Below are 17,911 nucleotides of genomic sequence, written 5' to 3'. Positions count from 1 at the left end.
TGGCTGGCTTTTCTGGAGGCTAATCCACATCCATAGCCATCAACACACTTGTTACGGCACAGTGATCCAAAATCCAAGTGATCATAATATGTTTATAGCACATCACTTCATAAATACATTGAATTGTGTTCTTCTTACCTTTTTCGTGCTTAAAAAGAGGTGCCATGAGTTTTTGCCAGTTCCTTAGTTGAGGCAAAGCAGGAAGATGAGAAACTACGTATCAGTTTTCCTTGATATCACACAATTACTTATACTGCCTTTTTTACAGAGCGCAACCTGGGTTTCAACAGATTATCATCACCTTCAGGTGCAAATTATGATTTGTTTATCTTATTATTTTTTCCTTGTTACTCCATGAATTTTAAAATTGACACCAGAATAGGGGAAAAGGATGGGTAGGGATTGAATTTTATAGAGATTATTACTTCATATCAGTAGATATACATAGAACTGTGTTCTACTTTGCTTTTCCTATGCCTATAAAGAGGTAACATGAGAGTTTGCGCCCGTTTCTTAATCAAGGTAAAGCGGGAAGATTGAACAAACAGGCCACTATCTTGAGACCAATCAGTGTTATACATAAGAATAGCTTGCAAGCAGACTCAAGCTATCTCAGTTCTGGCCTACATTGGATAAGCAAAATCTCTGCCATAAGATTAACACTGTTCCGCAACAAACATCGCCACAGGTGTAAATAGATAGTACTGATTAGGCTATTTGACTCGCATAAACTTGCTGTTCCGTACAACTGAGAGTTGTAGAATAGAATTGAGAATAGTATCTATTCATGTCAGGCACACCCATTTTCATTATACAGATGAGAAATTTACACAACACAAGGTCGTAAAACTCAGGTTTTACTGCAGGTGAGAATAAAACTTACCAAAGCATCTGGTCTCGTTTCTTGGCAGTCTGACACAGGAATGTATATTTCAGTAGTTTGGAATGCACATGGGAGCTGTGAAGTGCCTTCATTCGCACTTTGCAAGCAGTCCTGTGAGTCAGTAGAAGACCGTAAATTGTCATCACCTGTCTCCTCTTCTTTGATACTCTGCAGAGAAAGTAATGGAGATAAACAACTCACCTTCTTCAAAGTCAACAAATTAGGGGCACACCTAGATATAATGAAACAGGATTATTGAAATCTTACCTCTAATACTAGAAAAGATTATGTTAGATTGAAGGACCAAGCATGCCTTGCTAAGCCACTCCACTTCAACTGCATTTAAGGACAAAGACCTAGAAAACACTGTCACGAGGCGGTGGTGAGGATATTTCAGGGTGACAATAGTACACGTACAGAGGAATGGTTATTAAGGTGTACTCTTCAGCTAACATTTTATTCTTTGGTTTATTTAAGAATTCTACCCAAATAACTGCTGGAAAAAAGAGATGTGAAGCAGAGAAGGGTCATTTTGGCTGATTACCTGAGCCTCTTCAATGAATTGCCAAGCAGCAAAGGAAATTTCAACATTGGGAGAGAGAAAGAGATTTAACACTTTTTAAGCAAACCAGCTTTTCCCACCGACCAGGTAACAGGATACATATTGGAGAACAACACACTCCCTGAACACTTAATAGGCTAGCAATAAAGAATCTTAATATTTCCCCAATACTATGCACTATTGACTGCCATCAAAAGGATCCCTCCCTTCTCAGATGACCTCTCAGCACTAAAATCTGTTAAGAAAATGGAGTCTCTTGCGGTAAAATTAGAAGCAGTTAAAGAAGATTTTGAAAACATGCAATCAGCATGGCCACAATGCACGCACTTCCCCTTAACTTTATATCTGCAACCCATGCATCCCAGACCACAAAAGTCTTTGCCACATTCTGCTTTCCTATTACTCAGTGGACCATTACCAGAACAAAATTATGTCTCCTCACTCTTTAATAACTTGACCACATGTATTCCACTTAACTTCACTCCCACCTTTTCCCTGGTGCTCTCAAAAACTTACCAGGCTGCCTCCAGGATTTGATGCTGCTAGCCAGGGTGAATCCATCAGCAATGAACATTCTTTGCACTCTACATCAGAACACTGAGCTTCAGTGATGGCCATGCTAAGCACAAAATCCATGTTCTCCTGTACTTTTCTAAGACACTGGAAGGCCTCATTGTTCAGTAAGTCGATTGCATGATGACACCAATCAAATCCAAGGAAAGGGTTAATGCAAACCCCTATCATTTTACAACAACAATTTATGTCATCAGGTAACTTGGCCATGAAATTCACTATCACGTTCCCACCAGTAGAGTGAGTTAACCTCTGACCATTGACCAAATCTTGGTTTTGTGACGGCAACAAGTTTTTCCCACAAAAGCTGTTCTTAAATCGATACTCCTTCCATGTTATAGAAGATGGTAGAGAGGTAATTACACATTCCTGAGATTTTATCAACACTTTCACCGTTTTTTGTTCACTGATCCATTCAGGAAGTCTTCCCAGATGCACTACCACATTATCAGTTTTGGAGTGTAATGGTGATTTACATTGATTCATGATATCCTAATACAAATTTATAAACACTATAGACAAATCAAACAGAACTATCTGCTTTTTAGTCAACAAATAATTTGCATAAAATTTGGGATAATGTCAGATCAACCTTCCACTAGTTGCAATGTAAAATATGAACATCAACAGCTGTGCATCACTTCCCAGTAAGGGTATCATTAAACGTCCATGGCTTGTATTTTAATAGCAGCAGGCTGACAGACCCTGAAAAAATAAATGTTATTATACACATTTAGATCAAATAAATTCACAACAGTAAAAGACACTGCCCAACATAGAAATGGAAACCCATAGAGACACTGTTATCTTATTATGATACATGTTATTATATCTTGCTTATCCATTGTGAACAATTAAAAAATTAAGAAGTGGGAAACCTTCCAATGCAATGAGTGGATATCAAACGACGAGGTTAATGACTAAAGGTCACTAGGAAAAAGGTCCTCATTCAAAGAATTGAAGATTACATTGTACATACCAATGTGATAAATTTAATTCAAAGTGTATAACTAAACAAGAAAACCAATTCTGAGGAGCTCTTTTGCCTGAACAAAGCAATCAATTTCAATGCCACCAGAAGCATGAGAGAGAGTACACAGTTCTGATAGGTCATAAAAATCCCCTGTTCCATAGTGCTTCATTCATTACATGTTAGTCTATTCTCATTATAATTATTGCACTTAAATTCATGTTTCCCAAGTTTGCGAGCCTTAATATCCCTTATTTTTCATTCCAATGACTCACTGTTTGGATGCAAGGATGCTAAAATTATTCCCATCTGTTTGAGAGTGACAAATTTTAAAAACCATGAAAATTGAAGATGATGCTTTAACGATGCAAATATCTGCTAGTTTACGAACCAATGGCTCAATTGAATACCTATTGGTACTGTTATGCAATGCATAATGTCTTCAATGCAGCTGGTAAGAGTTTATAAAAGAGAGAATCAGTCAACCTTAACCTTCAATTATTTTAGGTAAAAAAAACTAGTGCTGTTGCTGATCACACCATCACCCATGGAATCTCCTTTAACATCAGGCATGCTGAGGCATAAACAGAGAGGCCAAAAATAAACCCCAATGCCTGCTACAGAAAGAATGTTGAAAAATTAAGGCTTAATCATTTGGCTTAATTTCAATGATTCAGGAGCAGACTTAAGCATTTGGTCAATCTAAACTGGAACTGAGCATGTCACCATTTCGTACCACTGAGCATATCATGCTGTGAATGATGGCCGGTGAAAAGTTGTTTCGTCTGAAAGCTGCCTTAATGTAGCACTGGCTGCATTTCACGCCATAGACAGCACACCATCGGGCCACACTGAGTAAACATACAAGTTTTCTAACAAACAGTACCCAAAGTATTTGCAACCGAGTAAAGTAATCTCCCAAATATCTGAGTGTGGATTTGAGCTGTAGATGAAAGGAATTTCAAAAACTCCATCATGAATTAGTCTTCAAATTTCATAGCAAAAAATGAAACATTTACAATTAAGTCTGTCTTCTCATTTTAATTTTTTGCCTTCTTGTGAGTAAATCAGAACATGCAAATAAAAAAATTCCTCCCATAATATTTTTGTTTCTATTTCAGGTACCCCTCACTTAACTATAAACATGTTCCTAAAGAGTGTCATACTAGCACATTTCATGCTAAGTGAGGTGTTTTTAATGCATAACAATACAACTTATATCCTGTGCACCAAAAGATGACTTTTCTGGGGCTATTTTAGATTTTAGAGCAAAGTTGCTAATGCACAGTGATAACAAAATCCAGGTAATTATTATCTTTTGTAGAACCATTTACGTCATTAATACATTGGATTGTGTTCTCCTTTGCTTTTCTCATTCTAATTAAGAGGTGACAGTAGGTTTAGAGTTAGTGCTTTAGCTGAGTTAAGCATGAATTTTGCTTGAACATTTACAGAACAATCTTTCATTCCAGCCATGTTTTACCAAATACTATTGCCGTAATAATAGAATTGAGATTGTTTACCATTGGCCTACTACATTAGATACAAGACATTTCTCCTAGGAGATAAGCAGTGTTTTAGTGATTTAAAACTTAAAGTGACTTAAATTAAAATAATTACGGTTATGCTTTTTGCCTCATATCATACAAGTCATACCCCTGAAGTTCGCACAATTGACAGTGACTTCCCGCAGAAATATTTCCACTAGGCGAACACACTTCCTTTCTTTCACCAAGAACTTAGTGCATCTGGAGGTTATTTATCTCAGGTTTCACAATAGATGAGAAAGAAACTAACCAACACATTGGCTCTCAGTAGATTACAGTCCGGTACAGGAATGTGTGTCACAGTTGTAAGGACAAAGCATGTGAGCTGTGAAGTGCCTCCAACCACATTTCGAATGCAGAAGGCACTTCACAGCCACCATGCAGTCCTTTGTCTCTGAAGAAAAATCCAACGTCACCATTTCCGCCTCATTTCCTTTCAGAGAAAGTACCTGTGATAAGCAACTCACCTCCATCAAAGTAAAAAAGGAAGAGATGCTCCTAATCTTGATGAATCAGGATTATTAAATATTCTATATACACGGTTAACTTAATATTGAGTTTTGTCCATCTGTTGCAAAATGGCTTGAAAACGACCAAACCAAATGAAATTAAATTTGGCAGGAAGAAACTAGGTAAACTTGATTCTAATTCAGGCAATGCAACAACCTTTGAGCCCTCAAAGGCCTTAAAGTGGGCCCTTTCACAGAAAAATGTATTATGCATTTGGATTAGAGTATTAGACGTCATGCAGGTGTGGTTTTATTCCCTTAATTTAATTGTAATTATATTCTTAACAACAATGTTGATGAAGGTTGTCATTTTCACATTTAAGTGAATGAAAAGAAACATTTTATTCCTGCACTCAATTAGAAAATCAGGAATTTCTGAGTAAAGAGTTATAAACTATCAATATCACTTAATATATTTTATTTAAGCCCAAGTCTTACCATAGAAACCATTGACATAGCATATGCTTTCGATATACTTCTTTCATTCTTGATGTCTTCTTTATGTTTAAAGATTATCTCTGGGACTTACATCATTATGAAAAACATACTTGCTGGCTTACAGAAATTTATTTTCTACTTTCTATTATGCATGTGAATTGATTAGAGCATTAAAAATTAAAAGTGGTCAAGCACTAAAAACTTATTTTACGTAGTAAAAAATGTCCAACATTGAATTCTAAAAAATGAAATTAAAATTCTATAAACAAATTAACAAAATATATCTGACATACCTTCATGTACTTGTTCCATTTGTATGCAAGTTGCTAATTTGTGACATCATAATCACGTTTATTATATTTACATCAACTTCGACTATCCAGATTATCATAGATTTTACTTAAACCAGCATTGTGAGTTCTATCATTACAATTTTAGTATGCCTGGCTAACCACCACCAAATAACCACCGTTCTTTTCTGGCCTGTGCACACCATGCATACACTTGAACAAGATATGTGTGGGCGATTATAGTAGACCAGAATGGAACAAGTACACATTTATGAACCATATTAGAACAGGTTCTATTTTTTCTTCATGCATTTATACGACTTGGGTGGTCAAACTGTGCATTTTCGTGTCCATTTATGCATTCCTACATGAAGACATTAACTAGTACAGGTAAGTACCATGTAAACAGGCCTTTACCGTTGCACCAAGAACATTATTTAAGAAAAAAGAAACCTCAAAGTCATCTTCTCTTACAAAATTATTTCATGAAAATATTTTTTTTAAATAACCCTGATATTCATATCCTTAAAACTTGCAAAACCAATCATGCATCAATTATGCATTGCCCTCTAAACTTTTCTGGCACAGAAAAAAGAAATATAATAAGTTTACATGCACTTGGAACTAAAATTGACAACCGATCAACAAACTATTTTCAAGATCTCTCACATTTCATTATTTATCACAATATGGTCAGAGGTTTCTTTGTTCTGAAAAAAATGGAGTATGGAAGAGCCATGTGTGTGAATTGCCTTGCTAAGTTGATAAAGGGTGAATTTGAATCCCATACCCAGATAACACAAAACATGTAATACACCTGTAATACAGCTGTATTACAAGCATTATACATTATGTATAGCTGATGTATACATCTGTAATACAGCAGTATTACACCTGTAAAAGTAGCTCAAAAGTCCTGCCATACAGCTGTAATACAAATGTATTACAGCTGTATTTTTCTGGAAATACAGGTGTAATACAAGTGTATTACAGCTGTATATGTACATATACAGCAAAAATACATGTGTATTACAGCTGTATATGTACATATACACAGGTATTACAGCTGTATATGTACATATACACGTGTATTACAGCTGTATATGTACATATACACGTGTATTACAGCTGTACATGTACATATACACATGTATGTAGCTGTATATCCTATGTATGGATACATCTAAATTATGTTTCTTGCTCAATAGTATTCATTAGCTGACCTCATTATCTTAAACATGCTGATTCCTCTAATATTAGCTGCTCTGGGAATTAATAGAAGAATTTTCTCTGACTTATAAATGCAGTCAATGGAAAAATTACTAATCTGACTAAACCTTACTTATGCTCTGTATTTCTAATTTCACTTGATCACACATCATCTTACCATAGCTACTCTAATTGTAAGTAGCAGCTGTACCAGTTCAAATGCAGAGGACCTCAATCTTCCTTGATAAAACGTGATGGCCCTCAAAACCTGAAGATCAAACATCATTGAGAATATAAAATGGACAGCCAGAAACAATAAATTTTACAGAGTAGTAAAAAAGGAAGGCCATATAGGATACTAGAGAGGAATAAAATGGATTGGACAAACACTGAGTGCATGAAGAGCAAGATTGAAGGGAAAATGGAACAGTTCTCAATGGAAAACATTTGATGAAGTTCACGGATAAAAGAAAGGGAAGTACGTAGGATGAGTTATCAAGCAGTGAGGACTAGCACAGGGAAGAGTGGAGGTTAGGACAATGAAGTAGTCAATCCTAGCCATTCCTGACCAATGACAAAGTGAATGTCATGCTGGGAATCCTGAATTCCATGAGAAAGGAATGCATCCAATAACCATTTGTAATGCAAATTAAGAATATAGTGAAGACAAAAAATCCCTTCATTTAAAATTATCATTTAATGCACAATATGTACATCATTAAATATAAAAGGAACTATACCAATTCTTTCATATAAAATTATCATTTAATGTACAATGTATGCATTATTAAATATCACACAAATTGTGCATATTCTGTCGTTCGAAATTTTTCAATTAATTTAAAGTTCATTATATACTGAAGTAGGTACATCATAAGAGTCTTGGCTTCCGGGCATTCCTCCACATTGAGTTGTCCATAGGTGACGACAGTTTCTCCAGCCATCCTGCTGGCATCTTCAGGTCAGAAGTAGCAATGCATAAAATTGGGAACCTGCATTCGCAGCAACAACATGCAAGTGATCATGCAAATCAAATTTATTAATGTATACAAATGGTAAACATAACTAATCACTAGAATATAGGATCAATGCAAAATGAAATGGCAGAAAATCCCCCTACAAGGAAGGATAAACACCATAAAGGGATTTAGGAGTACAATATCAAAGGTTTATCGCTAAGAAATGCCTTAAGAAGTTTTAATTGCACATGAAATCTCCAAAATATCATTACAACCATAATATTTTCACACAACACCACATCAGGTCCTGAATAAGTTATATCTAACCATTAACAATAAGCTTCCACTCTTCACAATCACTATTTACATGACATTTATAAAAGCACACTTAAACACATAGGCTTAATAAAAGGAAATCTATAAGTAAAACAATAAGTCCTAGAAGAATGTATATGAAAAATATACACTGACAATAACGTTTTGAAATTGAAATGATGTACGAAGAAATAATGAAAATCTCCTAGTTTTCCAAAGCCATATTTTTTTAATGACTCTAAATTTTAAGGCATGAATGGCACCGTCCTCTTTGATAATCACTGAAACCATTTAAAAAAAACCTAATTAACTGTAAAATTTCAAATCTTACAATTAGTTACTAAGCTCGAATACGTACCACAAGTAATTATTCGGCCAAAGATGTTGAAATTTCAAGTACGTAGGAGCAGAAAGCAGCATCAGCCCTGGGCCACGACAAAATTTCGGTGTTGATGTATTTTTCAGTTTTAACCAGCCGAAGGAATGTAATCCTATTAATACAAAACTGGAATTAAAAAATTCGGAATGAATTAAGGAAAAGATTCGTCGCAAAAGCGACTCGTCGAGATTTTAATTGCATCTTAAAATATTAGCATTCATACTACTTCGAAATATGATAGTCAATCTTCTCATGAACAACACACAAATGAAGCAATGAAAAGCGAAGTTTCATCCATTAATATGTATCGGGATATGCAGATTCTAGTCAAAAAACGTAATTGCCTTTATTTGTTGTAAATGACCGTAAGATTACTTCATACCGGCATTGACACAAACAAATATTTTTATTGAATACAAAAGTAGCATCATTAAAAAGTTATTGTTACACTTTCTGGTACTTAGTAAACACTACGACAATCATCTCAGCAACCCAGACTAAATATTGTATTTTAATCACAAAATTTCACACATTCCATTGATGAATAGAAAACAAAGAAGCATTAAAACACTCGTCAAGAACCTCGCCGGATTATCTGAACCGGAATACATTTTTTTTAATTACTACTTGTGCATAGTTCAAACCAAATGATTGAAATACGTGGATCTACACTATTTAAAATGTAAGGTAATTGTATTCAAGGAACCATTATGTGTAGAAAAACTTACCTCACGCAAGCGGGAAGACGTTGTCGGGTGCCACTTGTCCCTTCGGCATATTTGAAGCCATTTCGCTCTTCTCTCAGCATTTTGAGGGAAAATAAAATTTTTAAACACGTCCTTGGTGCTAATGGAGCAATTAGGAGCCGAGCTACAACATATTGTGCCGTATTTCTTCTACAATTAACGGAAAATCTTGCCGAGCAACAGCCGGCCACATTAACTTTCACAACGTAAACAACGAGTGCGGTGGAGTGCGGAGAAAAAAAAGAGGACTCTGTCTAATAATATGGCGATTGAGCGCAGGAGGCCAGCATAGTACGTTAAGCATATTAATTAACAACAAAACATTACCATCAGCGTTCATATTTAAATATGGGTTCCAAATAGGGTACCGGCATTATAAATACAATTATAGATCGAAAATAAATCCTATTATGAAATGATTATTACCTGAATATTTGTTCAAGAATATTAGAGGCGATGATGACTTCATACTCGTGTAATTCAGCTGTATTTGTACATATGTAAAAATACACATTTAATACAACTGTAATACAGCTGTATAAATACATATGTATAATTGGTGTATACGTACAGCTGTATTACATAAGCTTATTATTTCCACATGTAGAAATACACGAAAAATACAGGTGTAATACAGCTGTAGAGATACATATGTATAACTGGTGTATTCTTACAGCTGTATTACATGTGTATCATTTCCACATGTAAAAATACGCGAGTAATACATGTGTAATACAGCTGTATAGATACATATGTATAACTGGTGTATTCTTACAGCTGTATTACAGAAGTGTGTGCTATCTGGGTACTTTCCTGTATATCATTGCCTATTAAACACTAAGTTTTACCAGAAGATGAAATGTCTTCAGTCTTTGGCACTGAAAAACCAACTGCAACATAAATAGCATCCTGCCAAGTGCTCAGAGATAAGGAAAAACAGTTTATGGGAATTTGGACTTGTTATATTTTTTCCATAGACCATGGACGAGGACCTTTCATGTGCCCTATTATTGTAGATTACCAAAAGGTATGCTAAATTATCTTTTGACCGATAATCGAAGCGCCTTTTTTGTTAGCATTCCAATTAATGGCCACCGGTAGTAGTTCAACATTATATTTCTCCAATTGTGTCATCAAGAATTTAATCCATTAAAATATAGAGTTAATCCTCACAACTTTATACAACAAATATTTCAGTCCGCAAAATTTATCTTTCAAGATTCCTACTGTTATCGACAAAAACCGAAGAGTGTTACCCTTAACTCTGCCATACTTACACCACGTCAGTCATCAAATAAGAAAAAAGGGAAAGTACTCACCCTGCAGCAACTACTCGGCAAACTTTCTGTCAGAACTGCGTCCGATGATGATAAAATCTTTTTGAAAACACTGCATTCCGTAAGTTACTTCAAGCACACTGGTCTGGTAGTGGGCAGGCCATCTCCCACTGCAATCTGAGATATTATTAAACAAATTATTAACGTATCACAGCGATTAAATTCATGTAAATATCACTTGACACTCTGTTTTGTTCTCAATACACTTTTATTACACCCACTTCAAGATGGCTCTCTCATTAACGAATTATTATTTATCTTTTATCACCATAGCATCGTCTCAAACAAAGAAATAAAAGAAATCAAAATAAAAACAAACATGCTCACAAATAAACAAAACAACAAATGAACTTAAAAACAGAAAATAAACTAAGCATTTACAGAAGTGATTTTGGTCATAAAGGCACATGCATCATTATGCATCAACAGATCTCGTAATTATCTTGGATAAAACAAAATGAAGGAAGCACCATTTTAAAGAAAATCGATAGCATTTAATGTGCCACTCACATGTAAGCCGACTAAATCATGTAGGGCATCCTTCACAGTTACTATTGCATGCTACATCCGAAGTGAATATGTTGTAATAATAATCATGATTTTTCCTACAAAGTCAGCAATTCCTTCCTGAAGATTCCGTGAAAGTCCCGCTGGCGCGACTCATGCTTCAACTTCAAAATCTCATTCACTGTTTAAATCAGGTATATCGTCAAAGACATCATCTACTCACTAACAAAGATCTCAAAATCACACAAAGAAACTACATTCAGTACGTTGACGTTTGAAAATGTAAATACTTATGATTATTATGCTCAACGATAGGACCAACGACGCCAACAACGAACAACAATCGCCTGAGAGACATTTCACGACTCAATAGCAAGGGCTGAGAATATTTTCAACAATTTATGACATGATTGTAAATCTTCAGAACACAACATGCACGACAACGATCAATCCGCAACGTACTTGTTAATACAAGAACATGCAATCAAGCCTCACATTAGAATCGATGATATCTAGTTCCCATTTTATCCGCAAACAGCCCACCTATAGAACAGGCCAAACATCCGCGTTTCGAGACAATTTCTTTCCATTTGAAAAAATAAAGGGACATTTAATTTATATTCGTCAATTTTCTTTCAATTTTTGGTAGTATTATAATTTATGTTTAATTATTATTCAATGCTTAGGCCAGAAACTGAATTTAAGGCCGACTTCAGCTTCCACACGCTCACAGTTCATTTACGGCCCTTAAATATGAAAACGGTTACATTTACGGCTGAATTTAAAGAGTTTTTAAATATTCATGTTTAAAATAATGCAATTAAGCTCAATTAGATATATCTCATCGTTGCAAATACCTCATTTATCGATTGTAGGCCTATTGCGTACGTTATTCTCTAGTGGTCAGAAACGCAACTAAAGTCTGTTACCTGAACTAAACCTTTCTATCCTGGTCTGTTATATTGTAGAACGTCAATAAACATGGAATTTGTTAGTATTTGCTGATTACTCTGCAGCGATGTGATTTATTTTTGAGGTCACATTTAAATGTGAGCCTAACACGCCCTTTTTCTTATTAAGTCTCATGTTATTGCATTGTTGTACTTCATGGAAATGATCGTAATTTATTAGGAATTTAGTAATCACTGAGTGCTGTGTGGATGCTTTTCTTGAGGAGTGAACTGGTTTAGAGACTGAATTAGTTATTGATGTGAAACCATGAGTGCTACCACTGGGAATTACTCAGAGTCTTTAGACAGGAATTCTGAGGGCACCCCGTGCAGACTTTGCATGAAGAAAAATGATTATTATTATAACATATTCACTTCAATTGTAGCAAGCCAGATAACTGTAGAGGATGCCTTATATGATTTAGTCGACTTAAAAGTAAGTGACGGTTTACATTTTATGGATTTCCTGAGTTCTGTTTTTATTCCGTTCTATGAGTACATATTTTCCTTGGTACGTCTGAAATCTCTTGCATATGTTTTCATTCCTTTCTTAGGTTGCTGTGGGAGATGGCCTGCCTGCCACTTTATGTCCACTGTGCCTGAAAAAGATCATCGAATTCTACGATTTCAGAAATATTTGTCATGAATCGGATGCAGAACTGAGAAAAATTTCGTCCAGAAATAACTTCAGGGTGAGTGCTTCTTATTTTTTTTCATTGGAAGCCTCGTGTAACATCCACATGATGTTAAATCATTCTCGCAAACATATATAAACTTGTTCGTGATTATGTACCGTGTAGCCCGGTTATGGTAGTTTCAATTTCATATCGACGAGAATGAAAAATGTTGCAAGATGTTTGTATTTGTTGGTTGAACTGGTTATAACAGTTACTTTAAAAAGTTACTAAATTGTGTATTTGATGAATCACTTGCTACGACGGGGTAAGTATAATGCTTTATGACTGTAGCAAACTGGTACGTGCAACGTTTGTTAAAAATCGCTTTGATTAGGCATCAAAAGTTAATGGGGTATTAAATTTGTTAATGAACAGCATAAGATGTTACTAAAAGCCCTTGTGCATGATCGACTGAACAGTGAAAAGAGTCCGATGTCCCACATAGTGTTTCCGAATTAGTTAATCCTGACGAGGCATTAGTTAACTAGCAACTGGTTACTCAATGGTGAAGAGTGAAGTCGTTTTTTTATTTTGGTATAACTAAGTGTTTACAATTCAATCATAGCCGAAAAAGTGAATCATTTGAATTCATGAATGACCAACTCAAATAAGATATCAATGAGCATGAAAATTTTTGTGGAATATGTTTTCGATGTATTTCTTTTGCTTTTTACATCCTGTTTGGTTTTAAAATCCAGCACTTACAGTGTAGATAATTCACAGAATCGTACTTGCGGGCTTTAAGAAGTTTATTTACCATTTTGAAGTGGAAATGCACGAAGATATATCCAATGAAATTTTTCAACAAATCGATCTAAAATGTTTAGGACAGGTTAAGAAAATGTATTGTACATACCTGGCTATTTAGTGTACTTGTTCGTTGCAATGTTACAATATTAAGTACATGCAATTTTTTTATTTGTAACATATCTGATTGATTTGATAACAATATTATTTGCTAAAATTATCTTTGTCAGTTGTTTATCAAATGTTTTACGTCTTTGCTTATACAAAGCGTTAATGAAACAATTCTTCAATAATAATATTTTGTGTACATGATTTTGGTGCTATCAAAAATCATGTACACAAAAGTGTGTTTTTTATTTATTGAGTGTGATTTTTATTTATTGAGAGTTTGAATTTTAGTTATTACTCTGTAAAAATGGGCACATTTCTATAGGTATCCTAATTTTAAGATATGTTTTTCCTTGTAAAATACTATTGTTTATGTATTGAGATGTTTTTCCCATGTGAGAATCGTAATAGTTGTGGCTGGGGATATTAAACACTATTTCTTTTTAAATCGGTAGGGGTTGTTGCATTACCGTTCATGGTTAAAGGTCTGTTTACTCCATGAATTTACCTGTGCTAGTTATTGTCTAAATAAATGAATCCAGAAATGTACACAAGAGTGCATTGTGTAACACACCCAACTTGCGTGAATACATGAATAGAAAATAGAACCAGTGTGATTTGGTCCTTGCATTCATCTTTCATGCATTCACACATCAACTGCATATGTTATTGTGTGGCGTAAACAAGTCTTAAAAATATGAGGTGATGATTTTGATTCTCATGATATATTTTTTCGGTCAACTTTTTTGAAAATGTTTATTATTTGTACAGATAAGTTTTTTGCAAATATCTTCATGGCATAGGGAATGGGATGTATTTCATTTTATAGATCTATTTTGTTTAATGAATTTGAACTGCATGGAAAAATTGTTGGAGTAGAGATTGGAATGAACTACATGAATGGGAAGATCTTCTTTTCTTGTATAATTTTGGGATATATAGCATTTTAATTATAATGGCTGTCTTTCCAAAATCACCACCAGGTTATGACATGCTCAATAAAAACTTTAGGAAGCAGCTTTCCTGAGGCCATAATATCATACTGTGTTGTGTATGAGTGTGTTACTTTGCTTTGTGCAATATTTCTTCAGCAGACGCTCGCTCGCTGTCACATATTTTTGCATTGCACAATTCGATGTCTCTTCTTGAAAGATGCAACCCATAAAGCACTGGCTTAGAATTTTAAGATATGTGCTGAAATCACCCTGAAATAGCCTATTCTTATGAAGTTCGCATCATCACCTGTGCATTCCTGTTCCTGGCTTCCACAAAGCGATCGTATACCCATCTGTCGATCATTTCAAGCTTGTCAATTTTTGTTGTCCCTGATCTTATATCTTTCTCCCACACGGAACCTGAGTAACTCTTCAAAGACAGTGTGTTTAAAAGCTTTTGCTCCTAAAATAAGTTTCCTTCATTTTGATGCCAGCACCACAGTTTTACCACTCCTTCTTGGATGAATCTTGCCGACATCAGTGTCTATATAGGGCTTATTCTCAAGAAGCAGTCAAGTAAAAAAATGTGAAATGTCTGAAATCAAGTATTCTGAAGAAGATGGAACAGATTACAAAAACTGGAGGTGGCAGACTGGAAAAAATTTACTCTCTGCGAGTGTCAAACCCTGGTCTTTCAAAATGAAAGTGCGGTACGCTACCACTAGGCCAAACTGGCATTGAAACAATGAGCCAAATTATTTAATTAAATTCAATGTGATTATATTTTTAAATTTTAAATGCTTTTACCCCTCAAACCTAGGTGTATATGGACAAAACCCTTTAACAGTATTCATATCTAATTGCCTACTTTCAAGTAAATAGAGTTTCATCTTCTTTCTTGACATCACTTGCACAAAGTCTCCATGAGACTGTAAGACATACTTCATGGTGATATCAGGTTGCCTCAGGGGATTCCATTTTTTATTTGAAATCAATTATCTATGCTTTCATTAAACAGCCATAGTCGACATTATCATAAAATTATTTTTACGAATCTTCTTTCCTCAAAATTGTAATCTGCATTGTTATCTCCTATTTATCTCAATGGATTTTAATGATTAAATTCAGTTTCATACAGTTATAAGAAGTGATTTTACTTCAATGGAGCAAAGTGTATTTGAGTAATGTAAAGGAACTCTTGCTTGATTCATTTCATTAGAGAAATCTAAGGAAACGTAATGCTGTATTCATATAAGAATACATTAGTTACGATTTTTAAATGAATTAAACGCTCTCCTGAGTAGGTAGATCTGTGTATGAAACTAGGAACTGGTTTATGGTCTCTATCCAAATCATTATATTTTTTGGTAGTTTCGTTTTTCAAGGAAGGAGTTATTGTTGTTTATTATCAATTTTCTTCAGGCCTATTTCAGTCATGAGCCAAGGCCTCATCGACTGAAATAGGATCCTTGCCACTAAAAAAACTACCCAAAGCTAAAATGAAGGTGCAAAGTCAGGGTAAAGTTTAGGGGTCCTATTTTTTAAAGGGTATTTTCTCTCCCTCTCAATACTGGATTCCCTGACTTCAATAGATTCACCACAATTTTCAATACATGGGACATCGTTATTGGAGTCTACTTCCCCATCCAAAACACAACCTTGACTTTCTGTCATTGGTCCTTTCATTCTACTCTCATTAAACCCAATTGACTTAACATTATTTAAAGGCAAACTAGATTCATTCCTAGGAAAAAGTGATAAAAAGTGGTGCACTGCATCATTCTTACCCTTATTGGATACACTTTCATCTCTTACATTAGGCCTCGCATATTTTTCTAAGAAATCATTTTTTGCCTTAATGACTCTGGAGGGATTATTTTGATCAATTTGTCTATAACCTATTCTTGTTTCACAATACCCAACAAAATTAACCTTTTCCCCTTAGCATCCCACTTACTTCTTTTCTGATCAAGAACATGATCGTATGCAGGACACCGATAAACCCTTAAATGTTTCAATGATGACATTTTTCCTCCCCACAAGTCTTGTGGAGTCTTACCTTGAATAGCTCTATGTGGTACACGGTTTTTAATGTAGACTGCAGTGTTACAGGTCATCACCCAACAACTCTTTGGTAAGCCTGTATCAAACAACGTGCATCTAGTCCTTACGAATTGTGTGCGATTAGCACGCTCTGCCACACCATTCTGTTCAGGGGTATATGGGGTGCTAGTCTGATGCTCTATTCCATGTACCCTTAAAAAGAATCAAACTTCTAATTAGGTAATTCAAGACCATTGTCAGATCTTACAACCTTAATCCTTATACCTGTCCTGTTCTCAGCCCAAGCTTTAAATTCATTGAATCTATCAAATGTTTGACTATTGGATTTCAAAAAATAAAAAAATGGCTTCCTGGAATAATCATCAACGAGCTCAAACATGAATTTTGCCCCACCAACTGAGACATCACTTATTCAACCATAGAGATCCATATCTACCACACCCAAAACTTGATTAACAGGTATGCTGACACCACTCCATTTGTATATGAAAGCATAGACAATATGTTGAACATCCTTTTTCGTATTGCTTTAGAGCATCCCATATATGTATTTTTAAGGAGAAGAGTGTTTTTTTCTCTATTACTTTTCCTGCAGAGTTTTGAAGGAGGAGGGGCAGCTGATTACAATTCAGGGCCTTCTGTGGAGACTAAGGGCTGCATTCAAGATGTCATTGAAAACAATTCACAGCCCACATGCTCAGCCCAAACCACTGAAATATACATTCCTGTGCCAGACTTGGTACTGTCCAGGGACAATGAGTTGGTAAGTTATGTACTAGTACACAGTGAAACCTGATTTAAACCACCTTCAGCTATACAAATTTCTTGGTAGCAATAAGGTAGATGGTGTGTCTGTCATAAATATAAGTATATTTATGGGAAGTCACTCAAAGTAATACCACCGTCAGTTGAGGGCTTTTCCAATTGTAACGTATGAGGCAGAAAACTGAACCACACCAGTCTTTTTTAGTCAATATCACTTGTACAACACTGGAAATCTTCTGATAGAAATTACTTGTATCTGATGGAGTAGCCTTGTGGATAACGATGTGAAATGTCTGTTTAAGTCATTAGTCTTGGCTTTAACTGGGCTGTCTCATTATTGCCCTCTCTTTGTTTTAAGCCATCTTTCTCCTTAAATTCGATGAAGGATCCAGCTATAACTGTTGTGACACCTCATTACAAGCATGGGTGAAGAAAATATTA

General features: G+C 35.1%; 1 protein-coding gene and 1 long non-coding RNA gene across 2 annotated transcripts in view; one reads left to right on the top strand and one right to left on the bottom strand.

Moving 5' to 3' along the window:
* Positions 1-11,269, bottom strand: part of LOC124170346 — a 31,967-nt gene extending 20,698 nt beyond the window's left edge. Inside the window, exons 1-4 of the mRNA XM_046549069.1 lie at positions 11,228-11,269; positions 10,700-10,834; positions 1,962-2,723; positions 884-1,051 (exon numbers count right to left, since the gene is read on the bottom strand). Of these exons, the coding sequence (XP_046405025.1) occupies positions 884-1,051; positions 1,962-2,504 (711 nt within the window). The 5' untranslated portion in view covers positions 2,505-2,723; positions 10,700-10,834; positions 11,228-11,269. The remainder of the gene's footprint in view (positions 1-883; positions 1,052-1,961; positions 2,724-10,699; positions 10,835-11,227) is intronic.
* Positions 11,270-12,572: 1,303 nt separating this feature from the next.
* LOC124170276 lies at positions 12,573-17,338 on the top strand. Its single transcript, XR_006867407.1, has 3 exons — positions 12,573-12,610; positions 12,729-12,866; positions 17,301-17,338. It is a non-coding gene; the product is annotated as an uncharacterized LOC124170276 (long non-coding RNA).
* Positions 17,339-17,911: the final 573 nt, after the last annotated feature.

Source organism: Ischnura elegans, chromosome 13, assembly GCF_921293095.1.
Source record: "Ischnura elegans chromosome 13, ioIscEleg1.1, whole genome shotgun sequence".
Lineage (NCBI taxonomy): Eukaryota > Metazoa > Arthropoda > Insecta > Odonata > Coenagrionidae > Ischnura > Ischnura elegans.
Note: the sequence above shows the minus strand (reverse complement) of the source record. Positions and strands in the feature narration are given on the sequence as shown.